General features: G+C 39.3%; 1 protein-coding gene across 1 annotated transcript in view; it reads left to right on the plus strand.

Annotated features, from left to right (window-relative positions):
• LOC136871971 (carboxypeptidase N subunit 2) overlaps positions 1 to 17,368 on the plus strand; it is a 182,317-nt gene extending 164,949 nt beyond the window's left edge. The window contains exons 13-14 of the mRNA XM_068227156.1: positions 14,133 to 14,291; positions 17,192 to 17,368. Of these exons, the coding sequence (XP_068083257.1) occupies positions 14,133 to 14,291; positions 17,192 to 17,207 (175 nt within the window). The 3' untranslated portion in view covers positions 17,208 to 17,368. The remainder of the gene's footprint in view (positions 1 to 14,132; positions 14,292 to 17,191) is intronic.
• The last annotated feature ends 961 nt before the right edge of the window (positions 17,369 to 18,329 follow it).

The raw sequence follows: 18,329 nt of genomic DNA on the forward strand, positions 1-18,329 counted from the left end.
AACAACCATCCAGAGGATATAAGTTTATATTCGACAGTGAATCAGCAGGCAGACTGTAGTTAAATCAGTCTGATGTACTGTTGATGTGATGTCAGGGAGAGTTCATGAAACAAATTAAATCCAAACGTTTAAATATGGCAATTATCAAGCTCATAAATTGTGAAGTGCTTGTTTTACTGCAATATTAATTCAGAAGTTTTGATTTACGAGATAACAGACAGTGGAGAATCAATGAATCAATGTATACTCAACTCACTGTATTTAATGCATGTACGTGGCAAGTCAATATTAGTTTTGTAAAATGTGTCACAATATTTTTTATAAAAAAGAAGAATTAATGGTAAGACACATACTTTCCCATTCATTTTAAGGGTAAAAGGACATCCGGGCTCTGTGCGGCAAATCATGTTTTCTCCGTGACTCGAAAAATCGCTTCTCTTACACATTAAAGTGACAACGACTGGTGCACTCTTTCAGAGAAGTGGGTAATATGCCAATATACCGCACAGATTCAGAAGATTTACCAGACCTGTGTACTCTGACGTTTCAATTACTGTACGTGAGAGGCAACACCAGCGCGATTAAAAGAAAAAGAGACACGCCTGGCGTATATATTAAGGCTTTTGGCCTTCCAATACGATCAATGCCCAGACCTATGGCCTGCACATGGTCAGTCTGAGAATATCATGAAATGAATTGCTTGGTATTTGCAGGCCCACTGCCTTTCATATCAGCTGGTCCCACGAGGTTGAGTGAAACCTCCTTCACCTCCCAGTTCAGAATTAAATTCCTCGGAAAACTCGAAAATCGAACCCGGGAAATAGGGGCAAGAGGCATACATGCTACTTCTATATATACGTATATATACGCATGTCCATAAGTTAAGGGATCTTCGAGATCGACGGAAAAAACATGGGAAACATTTATAATGTGTGCGCTAAAAAGGGCCCTGGCAACAGTTTGACTTGTGACACAGTGTTACTGATACCAGGTGTACAGGAAAACCAGATATGGTCAGTGGATAGCACTGACCGTGTGTGGTGTCCATCTGCCGGTGGCATACAAAACGTTGTTACGGGGTGTGACGACCTCACTTGTGAATACAGAATGCACAGCGGCTCCCCATACTCTGGATTAGGGCATCCAGCATGGCTTGGTGTAACGCATCACATTGCTGGACGGGCGCTCTTTGAAAGTCAACAATGGTTCGTGGTCACTGCAATCCTTCAGCCTAAGCGTCCCGTGCATGTTCAATCGGATTCAATTCCGGGGAGCGAGCTGGCCACTCTAGACGTGCTATGTCCTCATGTTGCAAGCACACGTCCAACATGCCAGCCCTGTGAAGGTTGGAATTATCGTCCATCAGATTGAACTCAAGTCCATATTCACCACGAAACAGATGGGCATACTGTTGCAGTATGTCATCCCTATGGACAGCACCTGTCGCAGTACTTCTAGGAAACACATGCAGTGGGGTACGTGATACTAACATAAAAAAACCCTTTCCAAAATATTGGCAGGAGTGTAACGTATCGCAGGAGCGCGCAAGATGAACAGATGGCGAGAATCTCCCTCCAGACTAAACCGCGACTCATCCGTGAACAGGACACCCCCACTGTTCCTGGGTCCAATCATGATGAGCAAGACACCACGCGGTGCCTTTGTGTGAGGGTAATTCATCTGACGGGTCGCCAAGTATAGAGAACAACCTCACAAAACCGACGATACACAGTCTGACGGGAGATATGTGACCCGGGAGCTGCTGATGGGTCTCTAGAAAGTGCAGGTGCTGTGCTGGTTGGAAGTCTTCGGCCACTTAAAGCAAGATAACGATCCTGACGCTGGGTTGTAATATGTGGTCGACCTTGCCAGTTTCCTTCCTCCTAGAATCTTCTTCACAGCCGTGAAATGACGTTACAGGCGACATTCATCTCTTGGTCCACCTGGCACTGACTGTAGCTGGCCTGTAATCTGCCGATAATCCGACCAGGCGTAATGTCATACAAATGTATTCTCGGCACCATACTGCTTCCCTACGAAGCGCACACAAAAACGTTCAGAACTGCTATACCCAAGACCTCCGCCCACACGGACTTATTCAAGCACACTAATCAGTCTCGTAGTGACTACCAGGTTTGTCACGTGTTTTCGTGTTGTCCAGTCACAGTTTAGTCCGCAAATCATCGCCATGACGCAATGATTTCTCGTGGATCTCAAAGATCCCTTAACTTTTGGAGTGTATATATATATATATATATATTGCTGTTGGTTTAACTCAGAATGTTCGTCGGTGACGATGGGATAAGAAAAGAGCTAGGACTGGGAAAGAAACGTACGAGGCCATAATTAATGTACAGCTCCAGTATTTGACTGGCATTAAAGTCGAAAACCACGGGAAACCATATCCAGAGCTGCCGATATTCGGATAAGAATTCAGCATCTCTCGAATGCAAGATGGCAGCTACATTCCGTAGAGCGTAGCCAGCTCGCTCAGTAGATATTATTACAATTAGTATACGGAATTTTATGCAATATTTTCCTAAAATATGTTCAGTAATATGTAACAAAATACCTCAAAATATAGGTATGTATATGTGTATGTTCAGTCCTCAGCCCTATGGCTGGTTGAATCATCAACAGCTCCGCCATTAGCTGTCATTGATGGCCTAGGCATCACTAAAGAGGTGTAATAGGGAAATGGGGAGGAGGTAGTTTACCGTTGCTTTCCTCACCGAGCCAGAAGTTGCTATTGCATATCAATCTCCCAAGCCCGCTGAAGTGCATGCACCTACCAACCCTATGAACAACATTTTCACACCATTCATAGCAGGGTCTGGCTGCATAAGAAATGGCATTACCAGCATCGCTCATACCACAGTCAAAGCTAAGGTAAGACTAAGACAGATTAGTGAAGGTAACAAAATTGTTCTATCACATATCAGAAGATATAGTGCACTGTAAACACTACGTCTCACCAGCAATGGCATCTCAAAATACAACCTTTGACAATAAAGTTCGGTTAATAGTCCTGTATTATCAACATAGATGAACGATGCACGACAATGACCTTACTGTCCTTCGAAATAGTCCCCTCCCATAACTATGCACTGGTGAGATCGGCGATACATGCCCTGGAAACTTTGCAAGAAGGCTTCCTTTGGGATGGTGTTCAAAAGCCTCGTCACGTTTCGTTGGAAATCAGGAATATCGTCAAATCTCTTTCCTTTCAAAGCGAATTTGAGTCGTGGGAATAGAAAAAAGTCAGGAGGATTGAGATCTGGCGAGTATGGGGGATGATCAAGTTGCACCACCCCCTGTTTTGCCATGAACTGTTTGACGAACGGGCGAACCACTCGTACACACACTTCAAGGACAGTACTTGATCTTCATAAATACGTACCAGCAACGCATGCGGTTCTTTCGGTGGCTTGCCAAGCTTAAAACAAAACTGTATTTTTTTTTTGGTCGTTCATGTTCCTGTTCGCAGTTCAGAACCAACGCACTAAACACGCACTGTGTCAAACAGGTCTTACACGGCAAACACGATGATCAACTGAACAACGTTGGGAGCAGGTGGTCAAAACCTGCTGCTACGCAGGTGCAGCGTTGCGTGTCGCCAGTGTTGCCGGATCGACCGTTCTGACTTCATTCACCCAACTTTATTTTCACAGGTTGTATATAGTAAATATGTAACATCAAACCTGCACCCGGAGTTAAAAATTATTGCCATTTAAGAACATTAGTAAAGAACTGGAGATAAGGCTTTTGCGGATGAAGTTATACAGTATATAGCAACAAATAAGTACCAGGATTGTGAGGCTCTGTAAAAAGACCTCGACAGTGTTGTGAGATGGACGGGATGGAAAGCCAGGTTGTGAGGGGAAGACCTCTAACTTTTAATTACTGCGCTGATGGGGGTGAAAGTGCATCACGGAGATCACTGTAAGTACATAGGCGTTGATATAAAGAAAGATCTTCATTGGGGTTTTCACACAAAAGAGGATCACTTCATGTGGCTATGAGAGCGTTCAGGTGTTGTAGTAAGCAGGTAAAAGAGATGGCATATAAGTCGCTGGTAAGACCACAATTATAGTACGTCTTCAGTGTATGGGACCCGCATAAGGATTGCCGAATTCGAGAACTGGAGAAACTCCGAAAGAAAAGCAGCACGATTCTATCTGCGCGATTCCGACAAGAGAGTAGTGTTACAAAAATATGTTGGAGAAAGGAGACGAGCTGTTCGACTAAGCAATACGTTTCGAGACCTCAATGGAGAGATAACGTGGAGTGTCATTAGTAGACAAATAAGGTTGAGTGGTGTTTTCAAAAGTAGAATATATCGCAACATGAAGATAAAGTTAGAATTCTAGAGGAAAAAGTGGGGCAAATATTCGTTTATAGGAAGAGGAGTTAGAGACTGAACCAATTTACGTTCGATACGTTTCTAATTTCTTTGACATTACTTAAGAAAAGGCTGGGGTATCTGCCACATGGGCGTCTGCCATAAATGCACTTCAGTGGCGGATGATTCCACGTTTCTCCGCTGAGGATCTGGCTAACAGTAGATAAATTGGCACAACCCGGATTTCTTTGAAAAAATGCTTCGAATTGTGTCATTACATGTTCGCCTACAGTTCGTCAACAGCTGTGAGTTCCTTTTTACGTCGCAGATGATGCCATTCGATTCCATGAGCCAAAGTTCGATAGTTGTTTATGCTTTCAGTAATACATCCGACGTTGCAGTCGATATACGCCGCATAAAATTCAATTATAAAATTATTTTTCTTAGATACATTGAGCATCCTTCAACGATAAAATAATTACATAGTCTACGGTAACTTTTTTAAATAATTATGTTTACAAGGTGTTCAATTAACAACGTATGGCATGGATGTACAGACGGAAAGGTATACATGTAATTATCTGAAAGAACTGTGTGAAATATGCAATAATATGTAGTGTTAAAATTTAATATAATAACCTTAGTAGCCTAATTCACCTACACTATCAGTTTTCAGTCACACGTACTCAGAAAAAAAGTCATTACGAAATAATCTGTATTATTATTATTATTATTATTATTATTATTATTATTATTATTATTATTATTATCTTCGGCACTTTCTATGGACTTAGTCCAGTTTTCCAGTGGATGCTTTTCTTTTCTTTCTAGTGGCTTTACGTCGCACTGGCACAAAGAGTTCTTATGGCGACGATGGGATAGGAAAGGCCTAGGAGTTGGAAGGAAGCGGCCGTGGCCTTAATTAAGGTACAGCCCCAGCATTTGCCTGGTGTGAAACTGGGAAAACCACGGAGAACCATCTTCAGTGCTACCGACAGTGTGATTCGAACCCACTGTCTCGCGGATGCAAGCTCAAAGATGCGCACCTCTGACCGCGCGCCCAATTCGCCCGATGATGCTTTTCTGACGCCAAGCTTATGAGGAGTTATGTATTCACTATTGCTGGTTTTTAAATTGTGAAGTGTTGGATGTAAATGAAGATGTGTGTTCAGACTAACACAACTCAAACTAGAGTAAATAACCAGACGTGATTTGAACCCCCACAAGCCTGAGAATCAAACCCGGACCCATCGATCCGAAGGCTACTACGCTGATTCAGCCAAGGAAGCGGACATTATTATTATTATTATTATTATTATTATTATTATTATTATTATTATTATTATTATTATTATTCAAACGAAATAACCAAATCTTATCCATTCCAGTAGCACTACGTTACATTCACTGCTCAAATTGCTTTCCTCCTTACGTATACCACATTTTTCTTGCTCTCATTCGAAATATTCTGAGAAGCATGACAGACGATCGACATAATCACTGGCTTCACACAAAGGTTGTCGTGGTTTGAATCCAATAAATGTATTTAGGAATTCTGAACTGAAACTACCACGTTTCTATTAATCGAAGTCCACTTAAAATGGAGGTCCTGTGACATACTGACGATGTCAACAATCTAGTTGGATTGTAAGCTTACATGCTCTCCGAAGTAACCCTCTCTCCCGGCAAGTTATTCTCCTTTCGGGTTGTTCATAATCATTCGGATAACTGAAGGCTAGATGAATGTGACTTTAGTGTTAAGAATTACTTTACCTTTTATTTCAAAAAATGAAATATTACTACGTCATCAGACCGAAGGCTGATTGGATCTTCAAATGGCACAACCAATGGTTATGTTGTCATAAAGCAAAATAACCGATGGCGGAACCAAAATGAGGTATTTCGCAATTGCTTTCCTCACTGGGCCAGAAAATCCTATTGCAGCCCTATGAGTAGCACCTTTTCCAAATGCCATTATTCAGAACCGTCCATACATCAGCAGCTTTCTTACTGTCGTAGCCATCAAACAGACTGGGACTTCGGTGGAAGCTACATTTGGCTCTTGCATGTGCCATGAGACAGATTCAAAAGTCCTGCATCTGTCAAGAAATGGCAACAGGCGTAATATTCCTATTAATAATAATATTAATTAAAACATTTAATGTGGCCATTTTTACTCACCTGGCGTGGGTTACTCTCGTCACGTTCTAGTTCGTGAACTATGGACAACGGCTGAGTGGCCTAGTAACTGGTCATGAGAATCGGGATACAAGTTACTATGGAAAAGGATTGGACATATCGGGCTCAGACGGCTAGGATTATACAATCAACCGGTGGTCCCTTGACTGGTAGAGGAAGAATTGACAGTGGGACTATATGTAACTAGAGTAACACCCTACTTCACAGACCACGATCAGACATTTTTTAAGGAAGCCTCAGACCACTGGGAGTTACGAAGCCATACTTCCATTTGACAGGGAAAGGATGATGATGATGATGATGATGATGATGATGATGATGATGATGATGATGACAAGTTCTATGAATCAGTGGGTGACATAGTAGTCAGGTTCGACAGCAAGAACAGGATTGTGCTAATGTAAGAAATGGAGACAGAACCGAAATGCATGAGAACTTGATGGGTAAATGTGAGGAAGATGATATATGGAAGTTAACAGAAATAGGAAGAATTTACTGGACTTCAGCGCTTATGGGATCAGCAGTTGCGAATTCATTCTTAAAGCATAAGACTATTTATTCATCGTCACACAAGGGAGGGTATGGGTTATAGACTACATCAGAACTAAGTTTAAACTAAGAAAATCTATTAGAAATGCAGCGGAATTTTTCGATGATTGAAAGCACTGTATGATCTTCAGTGAATTAATATAACTTGACGTAAGATACAGAAAATGAAGTCTGTCGGCAGGCGATAAGGGTAGACAATCTAAGGTCAGGAAATTGGACAGGAGTACATGTACTGTATATGGGGGAGAAGAGTTCCAAGGAATAGACGGTCAGAAGGTTCAGGATATAGAAAGAGAATAGTTGGCAAGCAGAGATGCTTCAGTAGAAACGGCGAGGGAATGCCTGGAAAGAAAGGTGTGTAAAGCTGGAAAAAGCAACATCTTCATGGAATGACGAAGTCAGGGCAGATTCAGAACGTAAAAGAGGTGTATCGAAAATGATTCAATACACGAACTGATGTAGATAAGGAATTGTACGTTGATGAAAGAAAAAACAGAGTAAAACAAATAACTAAAGAGTCCAAGAATAAATCGTGAGAAGCTTTTGGTACTAATCTAGAAAGACTTGGTCAGGCATCAGAAAAGTATTTCCGGACTCTAATTAACAATCTTTAAAAAGGGGGGAGAAAGTGAAGTGAATAGTGTATTGGATGAATCAGGTGAGCTCATTGTAGATGCTAGGGGATTGCTGGATATACGGAAGGAATACTATGCAAATATTCAAGATGTAAATGGAAGTATTTCTGTTGAAGTCGTGCTTAATGAAGTTCTTGGAGAGCAGAAAAGCGATGGAAGTGAAATTACGTTCGAGGAAGTGGAAATGGTGGAAAATTAAATGAACTACATAATCATAAAGCAGGAGGAATATGTGCAATTACATATAAAATGCTGAACTATAGTGAGAAGGCTGGGATGAAATGGCATCATAGAGTAACAGGATTTCACCTATCAATCAATCAATCAATCAATCAATCAATCAATCAATCAATCAATCAATCAATCAATCAATCAATCAATCAATCAATCAATCAATCAATCAATCAATCAATCAATCAATCAATCAATCACCTCTGATATGCGTTTTGAACTGTTGCTCAGATGGCAAATTCCCCACCGATTGTTTTCCTAGTATTTTCTTAATTAATTTCAAAGAGGTTGACAAATGTACTACTAAAAATGTTTTCATTCCTCCCCTGAAGGGGGAGGCGGGCGTCTTAGACGGTGACACCGTCTCTCAGACCGGGAGATTTATTACGGTGAAGGAGATGTGCGGAGAAGGTGAAGGGGTTGGCGGCCGTGGCCTATACTAGGAACTGTCCCGGAATTCGCCTTAGTGCAGGAGAATGGAAAACCACGGAAAACCGTTCTTAGGACAGCCAACGGTTGGAGTCAGCCGTGAGGTCCAGCCCTGCCCCGTATCACGAATGCAGAGGCGTAGAGCCACTGTAGAGCCGTGGCCACCCCTGCTCTGCTCGGTTGGCCCGTCAGAGTGCAGAGCTGTTGCACCACGGACTAGCCGTGGCCACTCAAGGGCCAAGACCAACTCTGCATCTACAAACCGAAAAATCTATCGAATACCTCCCGTATTATTATTATTCCGATCCTCCTCCTTTAAACAAGTATTGTCCCAATTCGTCTTCATGAATTCCAGCTTTATCTTCATATGATGTTCGTTCCTGCTTTTAAAATCTTAATTCAAGCTCATTCGTCTATTCATGTCATCCCACTCCATCTCTCTGTTGACAGTTCGAAACAAACCGCTTAGTTGAGCAGCTCCTATTGCATTGATCAATATACCAGGCAGTCTGTTCACAAATATTTTGTAAAAGAGGGTACAGTCACTAAATTGGAGTGTTGTTTCAGACCACAGAGGGGCTGTAATGACCAGTTTCCCAGTATGATTCAAGTAATTGAAAATTGCTACGGGAGGAATGGATTGTAATGTTTATGTTTCCTAGGTATAGAGAAGGTATATGCCAGAGTACCGAAGAAATTATGGGAGGGTAATTGAATGTAATGAAAGTCATTCATACTGCCAATCGGGCCGCGGTGAGAATTGGTTTTAGGATGAGTTCTTGGTTCAAAGCAGTTGCAAGGTTGTAATATTTCATCTTTGATGTTCATGACACACCAGGATGCCGAAAGGTATAAAATGACAGGGTGGGTGTCGGGTGGGCAAAAATGTAGCAAGTGGTTTGGCCTATGCCGGTGACGTGGTCTTAATGACAGATTATAAGAAAGCCTTTCATTTTCATGCCCTGCGTGGCCTTTCTCTTTGCTTTGCGATTCTTTCATTCTTCGTATTGTCGGACCTCTTGTATTTCCACTCCGATTAGTGTTAAGAGAGAATGGTTGCCCATTTGTACTTCCTTGTAAAACAATTATCACTAACACCATCTCTCGAGAGTGTAATATGTTCATATGTGATCAATTATAAAAAATCCCTTACGCTTTTTTTTTACTAACGATAGGCCTACATATACAAATAGTGAAAATATGAGCGATTAATGTGAACTACATACCTACATAATGTTTATCAGTTACTGACAATTCACTCTTTGATAAAATAATATGTGAAATGGAAAGAATTACAAGCCATTTGAAAACCTCAATAACACATGTTATGAACAGGCATCATGTCTAGCCAAGTCTATGGGATGTATGCGCTTGCGTTGCGTCTCAAGGCTTATCGAATATGGATTCTTATCTTGAAATGAAAAGGTACACCTCATTTTAGAGATTATTCTTGGTCAATGTCGTGGTTAAACATGCATATTTACACAAGTAAGACGTAGAAAAATGTGCAAGACTTCTTCAAGAAGTACTAAAATTCAGGCAGATTTGAAGAAAGTAACATCAACTTAACACACATATGTCTGAGGATAGATCAATAAACTTGCGTTGTAAAATTTGGTGGTGGATCTGTGTTGAGTGGATCCCTGATCCACACACGCTGTGCATTCTGTAACAAAAATACACTTCGAATTGGACATGAAGTTGTGGCAAATGCAAAACGAGTTGGACCTAGTACAGCTGCTTTTATAATGGTGTGAAAACTAGAGGGATCATTATAACGTGACGTACAGATCAACGGATTTTTGAGTTCGCAGTTACCTCCAGTAGAAAAGGTGTTATTTCGTGAACGCTGTTCTTGTCTGCCTCCATCTGTTGTTGATAATAGTGATGTGAAACAGATCATATCAATTCTTATCACAATGATTACGCTTGTCATACTGTACAGATTATCTTGTCACTTACGGAGGCGACCACGAATCCAAGTTTTATCACCTCATTTAGGCTCCTAAATTCCTCCATTTTGATGTCAGGCTACTTGTTTTGCTTCTCAATGTTTGGTTATTGCACTAATATTAAGAAAACAAATCAAACCGGAAGTTCAAATCCTAAATCCTGTATAATAATAGTTTCATATACATGTTCTTACCTTTCCAGGTGTCTCAAATGAATATTATCTCATTAACTCAATTATTATAGTCATTCATGCAACAAGTGTTCAAATTGATTCTTCCTCGCAACAGTGCTTGAATTAGGATATGAGTGTACAGTAGAACTCAATTATCCGTACATTAATTATCCCGATCCTGAATTTTCCGTGAATGAAAAGCCTTTTATTTATCTAAACGTTGATACGTTACGTAAGCTTTGAGGCTTAATCATTATGTTTTATATATTGTACTGCATGTTTATTCTATTACCATTCATGTGCGTTTTTAACATTTCGAATTGATAATTGTTCATAAATTGTTCATATACTGAATTATGTAATACCTGTGTTTTTTTTCATTTTATTACATTCATATTTTGAATTCAACTATCCAGATTTTTGCTTATCAGGAATGCACTTAGTACCAATTAGTCCGGATAGCCGAGTTTCTACTGTATTTATTTGTCTTTTTCTTTTTCTACTTGTTTTACGTCACTGCGACACAGACGGGTCGTGTGGGGTAGGACAGGGATAGAACTGTTAAGGGAGTGATCATGGCCTAATTTTCCTGTTGAGAAAATGAGATATCATGGAAACCATATTATCTACCGACAATGGGCTTCAAATCTATTATCTCCCGAATGAAAAGTAAAGGCTGTATGCCCCAAACTGATCGGGATGATTCGAAGTGAATTTTCATTAAGAAGCTACAGTAGAAGTATGGTTTGGTCATCGTTATCTATTGTTGCTAGGTGGGAGAGTGTCACCTTCATGGTTTATAAAAGGAAAAGACCAAGACACTTCCAAGCATAAAGCAGTAGTAATATTGCATAGAGTTTGGATTACCGGATACAATTTATTTTACCGGGCGAGTTGGCTGTGAGCTCGCATCCGGGAGATAGTGGGTTCGAACCCCACTGTCGGCAGCCCTGAAAATGGTTTGCCGTGGTTTCCCATTTTTACACCAGGAAAATGCTAGGCCTGTACCTTAATTAAGGCCACGGCTGCTTCCTTCCCATTCCTAGGCCTTTCCTGTCCCATCGTCGCCATAAGACCTATCTGTGTCGGTGCGACGTAAAGCAACTAGAAAAAAGTAAATACAATTTCTTAACAGTGAGATTATATCGAATGGTTTTCTGATTGAAGAAACAATATCGTGGCTCTGGGTAACTTACATAGTTTACAAATGATTGCAAAAATGTTGTTTAATAATTGTTTTAGAATAATATTTAGCTCTAAATCGTATGGTTTTTTTAAGATGATGTCTTCTTCTGCGAAATCACCTGAGATAAACTAGAGCTAAAGTTGAAGGAACTGAAAAGAGTATTGCAATAGAGAAAACTGAAAAGCATCAGGGCAAAATACAGCAATCTTCTATGGTACAAAATGACCTACAGGAGGACTTCTCTATAAAACGCCTATGTATTACATTGCAAGCAGCAAGGAGATTCAATTACCAGGATCATTCTCGCAAAGAGATGTGGAGTTTCGCCAAGTATAGTCTTTTCGTAATACTCTCCCCTATCCTTACATCCGACGATAATTTTCTCAGCCAAGGTAACTACCTATTTGCTGACTTCCTTCCAATGCACACGCTATTCTACAAGATTGAGATATGTTTATTAATTACAGGAAATCAAGCCTTAAATTGAAGCCTAAATTATAATTGTCCTCACCCGTTCGCTAAATATTTTGCAAAAGTGCTTGCTTTTCTATTATTATTTATTATTGTTAATTTATCAACATGCTATTTTGCCATTCCACGGAGTACGATTATCATCCGTTAAACTCTTTGCCTTCATATTGTTCTTCGTGAACTGTAATGGGAACAGTGTTAATTAGCATATTCAATCCCAGAGTGAAATTTCATAATACTCAGGATCAAAATTTGGTATCATGATTTCGGGGCAGCTATTTAAATAAAAGAGGATGTCCCTGTCTAATAGGTATATGCACTCTAAAGGATAGACTGATCCGAAGTTCATTTGGTTCATACTGAACAATTCTTCTGGCCTTCATTTCTCTGTCGTCGGCTAGCTAAGATTTGATCACACCTTCTGTTTCTTACGGTAAAGAGAGTATGAATATTCTGTCAATTACCAAAATTACGTGTCTGTTGCTCACGAACATGGTACACTCAGAGCATGGTGGTGATGAAGAAAGTAGAAAAAGCGACCCCAGGGTAGATGTACCTGCAGGTGCGATGACCAGTTGAAAAGTTCGTTGAAAAATCACTCTTTGAGGTCACACTGCTGGTACGTAATAGGAGACAATGTCGTTTACCCTCTTATATCACGTGACAAACCACCGCACACTGTCCATACAGCATTACGGTAAAAACATTCCGTAGAATGATATCTTGGACTGAGCACATAAATTATTGTTGATAAAGCTGTATCTATTGTTGCGACATAAAATAGTGTATTTACATTTTGTTTATCAGATTTCCAATAAATTAATAATACATTCAGGCATCATCATTGGGTGTTCTGCCCTAAGGTAGGCCTTCACATGGCAGCTCTCCCTGCAATCCTATCACGCGTTGCCCTCTTCGTTTTCCCATAATTGGCATCTATCCTTATACTATCGTTGTCTTCTTCGATTCACCGTTCCTTCCACAGCATACATAAGTAAACAATCTCTCCTCATCCTATGTCCAAGCCAATTGTGTTTCCTCCTTCTGATTACCTTTAATACTGCTCTCTCCTCCCCCACTGTTCTCAACACCTCCTCACTTCTCACTTTCCCTACCCACTTTATCCCTTCCATTCTCATTCAAATCCACATCTCAAATACTTCCAGTCTTATTTCTCTCTCTTTCCTCAGTGTTCAGGTCTTTGCTCCATATAATGCCACCCTCAATATAAAGCACTTCGCTATTTTCTTCCTCAGGTCCCTGTCCATGCGCCCACACAGAAGCCTCGTCTTCTTATTAAATACCTCCTTGGCAATTGCGATACATGTTTTTACCTCCTGTTTGCATCTCATGTCTTCCGTTATTATGCTTACTAGATAATTGTAATCACTTACTTGTTCTATACCTTCCTGCCCTAACTTTACAGTTGTCCTTACCTTTCTTGCAATTATCGCCATACATTTTGTCTTTTACTTATTCTCATTCCGAATTACTCACAGCTCTTATTTAAATATTGTATCATTCCAAGCATAGCTCCTTCACTCTCTGCCAATAACACCATATCATCAGAAAATCGAATACATTTTATCCTCCTACCACCAACAGATAAATGGAGGTTGTGAGCTTGATGTAAATATCAATTTCTTCTGTTAATGTTTCTTGGTTTACTCCTCGGTAAATATTATGAACCATGTATGTATTTTACCAATTTTCAAATAACTTTTACAAACCAGTTTCATTTAACTGAAGTATAATGTACATGAGGTTCACGCAAGAGGACATACAGATATTGACCACTTTGCTCCTATCAAGAACAAATATTACCTCAGATTTTATCTTAAAATTGAATGTTTGAGAAGTTTGGTTGCCTCATGTCATCGTCAGCTTTATCTGCTTGGTATTCTTAATGTTGCTTATTTATTGGTAATGTGCAGCCTAAATATTAATACACTTTAAATTTTACAGGTGGTTGAGGGAGAACAAATCGAAAGTCTGGGATTCGAATCCTACTTGCAAAGGTCCTGGAGATCTGGGAGGACGCCTTATCGAAGACATGACGTTTGATGACCTCTGTGATGGTCAATGGGCCAGCATGGTGAAGTTATCTCCACGACTACCAGTTAAGTAAGTAATTTTCTTCTTATATCAGTTCCTTCATTACCTGATGCTACAAAATTACCTTAAATCGAATATTTATCCTCAATATATTTAACGATATCTGATAATGCATTGCCAACTGCGTAGCGTAGTTAGTTGTAGGACATACCTTCTATGCTCAAGATTGTGCGTCGGAAAGGCCACATTTTGTTGGCGTTTAAGAGCACCTAAATTTGAGAGAACCGTTACCGGCTCGTTAACAAATCCCCTTACAAGGAAAAATTTCTGGGACTTCAGTATCTCATAAAACCTTAAATACTGTAAGTGATGGGATATTAAGCTATTTTATTACTGTTATTGGCGTACACTACTATTTTAATTAATTTAACCCTATACATATTAAGGAATTGAAACATTAAACCATAAGGAAGTGTTATAATTTGAACTGAGCATAGAAATTGAATAGAAAACAGTGAAACATTGTACATTTACCAAATAATATCTTCTTAATCGCTGGAGGTAAGTTCTTCTTTATACAGAGAACAGAATTTGCAATTCGGAATGTGTTCATAAATATTTCAGTTTAAAAAATAACCCAGGTGCGTTCTGTAATCGTCAATTCAATTATTATAAATAAATTTTACGCCTCAAAGATCATTTATCACCTGATGTACCGGTAAACGTTTTGTGATGTGGTATGGGCACGAGTAATTTAGCGCGAATGCTTGAGATTCCATCATCATCTGTTCACGGGTACACAATAATTTCCTTACTTTCATGAGCCAAATTATGTTTATTATTTCAGATATAATTAGGTTTGGCCAGATGTCTAGCATTGCTGGTTACACGCTCACCTTTTATACGTCTGAGATCGTGGTATTGAAGATCAGTATTGTCAGATGTCATTTGATTGGGTGTAAATATAAGAAATCTTACAGAATCCCTTTCCAGGACAAAATGCCGATATTTTGGTGCTTCTCATAGCGAAGGTAGGGAGGTTTTTCGCATTCTATTATTATTATTATTATTATTATTATTATTATTATTATTATTATTATTATTATTATTATTATTATTATTAGTATTAGTAGTATTATTATTAAAGAGACCGCAATAGATGAAGAGTGGGCAGTCGTGAAGAATGAGATCGGTAGAGCTGCTGTAGAAAGGTAAGATGAAATAAGAATCAGTTGATAACTCGGGAGATACTACGGGTAGACATAGCACTGTTCGGTTTGGCGTTTGTAGTAACAACTCAGATATTGCTTAAACCGCGGTCAGTCTGAGACACGCGTTTGCTAAGTGGAGGAAGAAGAAGATGCAACATTCGTGTTAATGGTAACATCCAAACGAAAAGAACGTGGCATGATTATATTCTTGTACAAAGCAGGTGCTTTGACTGGAAGAACTGTCACGAGGTGTACCAGTGCTCCACGATAACGCACGCCCACACGCTACCAGCACGGCAATTGGCATTTGGAGTCCTTCATCGGGTTCTTTCGGATCACCTGACTTTGATCCAACTGTCATGTCTATCACGTCTTTTGTCCGCTGAGGAATGTCTTAAAAATAACTGTTTCAAAACGGATGGATTAAGTTGTTTGTAATGCTGGTGAAAACGATTCGACCATAAATTGGCAGCCTTCATTGATGAGGATTTCTAGAAACATGTTCAGAATCGGTGCTTGAACGGTGAAGGTGACTGTAGACTTTTTTGAACTGTCAACGGTGTGTTATCTTTATGCTGACCAGCACACACGGTGTAAATTTCTTGTAACTAGTCTATGTTACAATTGAACAACCCTTATACGAACGGGACTATGAATGAAGAATTATTAACATCCTAGGATCTTTCTACTTTTTATATTTGTGAACCTGCAACCCGGTAGCTGTTATCTCAAAATTATATTCCGATAGTGTTTAATGACAACATTCAGTTGTCTTGAAATTAGTGACTACGAGTTTTTTTTGTTGTTTTTGTTTACTTACTAACTTCTCAACAGATTGGATGCAAACTCCACCCTCTATAATGATTAGTATATCTCAAATGTCCCTCAAATCTTCAGAACCATTTACCTCCATTCAGTGTTAGTACCACAAATTATGGATAATAATATACGGTATATTCGTTGTACGGTATGAATGAATGAATGAGTGAATGAATGAATGAATGAATTCATTAATTTCTCCCCCCAGACACTCGTAGCCAGCAACTAAGCAGAGAGTAATCATTAGTAATACATCCAGTTAGTTCATTATAGAAGATACTAAGGGTATTATTAAAAGTTACAAAGGTAGAGTTGAGGTATAATTTAGAAAGATATATCCGACAAATTCTTATTGGACGCATATTTAATAACTAGACAAACTTAGATTGTTGAGATATTTCCTGTAATATAAGTTATCTCCCCGTGTATATTCTTAATACTAGCAACAGGTATTATCTGTGTTGTCACATTCCTTAATATTCCCTTTCCCACATGCCTCTTATAAAATTAAATAGATATTTAATTTTACTAATTCCTTCCATTCTCTGTTTAATAACTTAACAAGAGTCTATGAAACGTTCCATCTTATTTTTAAATTTTACCCCTTTCCCATTTATGAATTTCCGCTGATTTTTCTTTATTCTCTGCAGTCTTTTATTAGTTGTGGCACTTCTGTATCTTTACTGGAAAGAATGCAGTGATGCTACTTGATTTTATCGTCCCGTGGCTTTATTCTTATATATTAACATCAATTACCAAATGATCCGCCCTTTTCTCTTTTAGCTAACATTTCGATCATAATTGTCATACTTACTTTACAGAATTCTACTACTGTAGTGTTCTCTTCCTGTTACATTCTGTACTTATTATTTCTCTATTCTGATCGAGTAGTAGTAGTTATACCTTAGTGACAACCGTATATGCCCTCTATATTTTCAGATGGAAGGACTTATGATCGATGGATGTGTCATCGCTCATCATACGGCTTTAAGAAACAGCAAGAATCAACTTGACAAGAATTAAAAGATAGTTGGATTTCATCACCTGCACGCATATGAATTGTTGTTGTTGTTTTCGAACAAAAGTAACTGCTTCTATTTGGTAATTAATAAAATATGCACAATATTGTATTTTTAATTAACTGTGAATAAAAACCCTGTCTTTTACTTCTAAGAATTCTCCAGACATTACATACAAGTTGTAACAATAAGCTGCGGGCAAACTTACAGGACATACCCCTCACACGTAGAGGAAGGAGATATGTTACATGGAAATGCTTCCTTTCCATATTAGTACTCCTTCTTTACAACTCATGGGAAACATGCAGTAACAGAATGTATCAACACACTACATCAAAATCTTTCTTATATGAAATGTTCAAAATGCATTGATAACATGCTCAACCCGCCGTCACATTGAATCCCCGATGTGCTGATGTATCCCTATTGTCTCTTAGATCATCGCCTTACATTTACTGAAAATCGCTCTGAAATATTGAACTAAAATTATTATTATTATGACTTTATCAGCCCACAGTCCGACTCGTTGGCTGAACGGTCAGCGTACTGGCCTTCGGTTCAGAGGGTCCCGGGTTCGATTCCCGGCCGGGTCGGGGATTTTAACCTTAATTGGTTACTTGCAATAGCACGGGGGCTGGGTGTATTTGCTGTCTTCATCATCATTTCATCCTCATCACGACGCGCAGGTCGCCTACAGGAGTCAAATAGAAAGACCTGCACCTGGCGAGCCGAACCCGTCCTGAGATATCCCATCACTAAAAGCCATACGACATTTCATTTCATCAGCCCACAAAGTAAATCTTGATAAAATATTTTAGGTTCCTGTCGGTTGGATGCAACCAATACGCTTAATATTTTGCTTTTCGGAAAAGTATATTTACACATTCAGAAGAAACCGTCTTTCAAACAGACTGAGCACTCATCACCACATCATTCTCAATTCCAAAGGATTTGATTAAAGTTTACTCAGGCTTCCTTTATAATAATGTGTACTCTCGTTCGGTAATCCCGTCATTTTACCGATGTGAGTGAATAAAATAATTTCGTTTTAAGATAAA

Source organism: Anabrus simplex, chromosome 1, assembly GCF_040414725.1.
Source record: "Anabrus simplex isolate iqAnaSimp1 chromosome 1, ASM4041472v1, whole genome shotgun sequence".
NCBI lineage: Eukaryota > Metazoa > Arthropoda > Insecta > Orthoptera > Tettigoniidae > Anabrus > Anabrus simplex.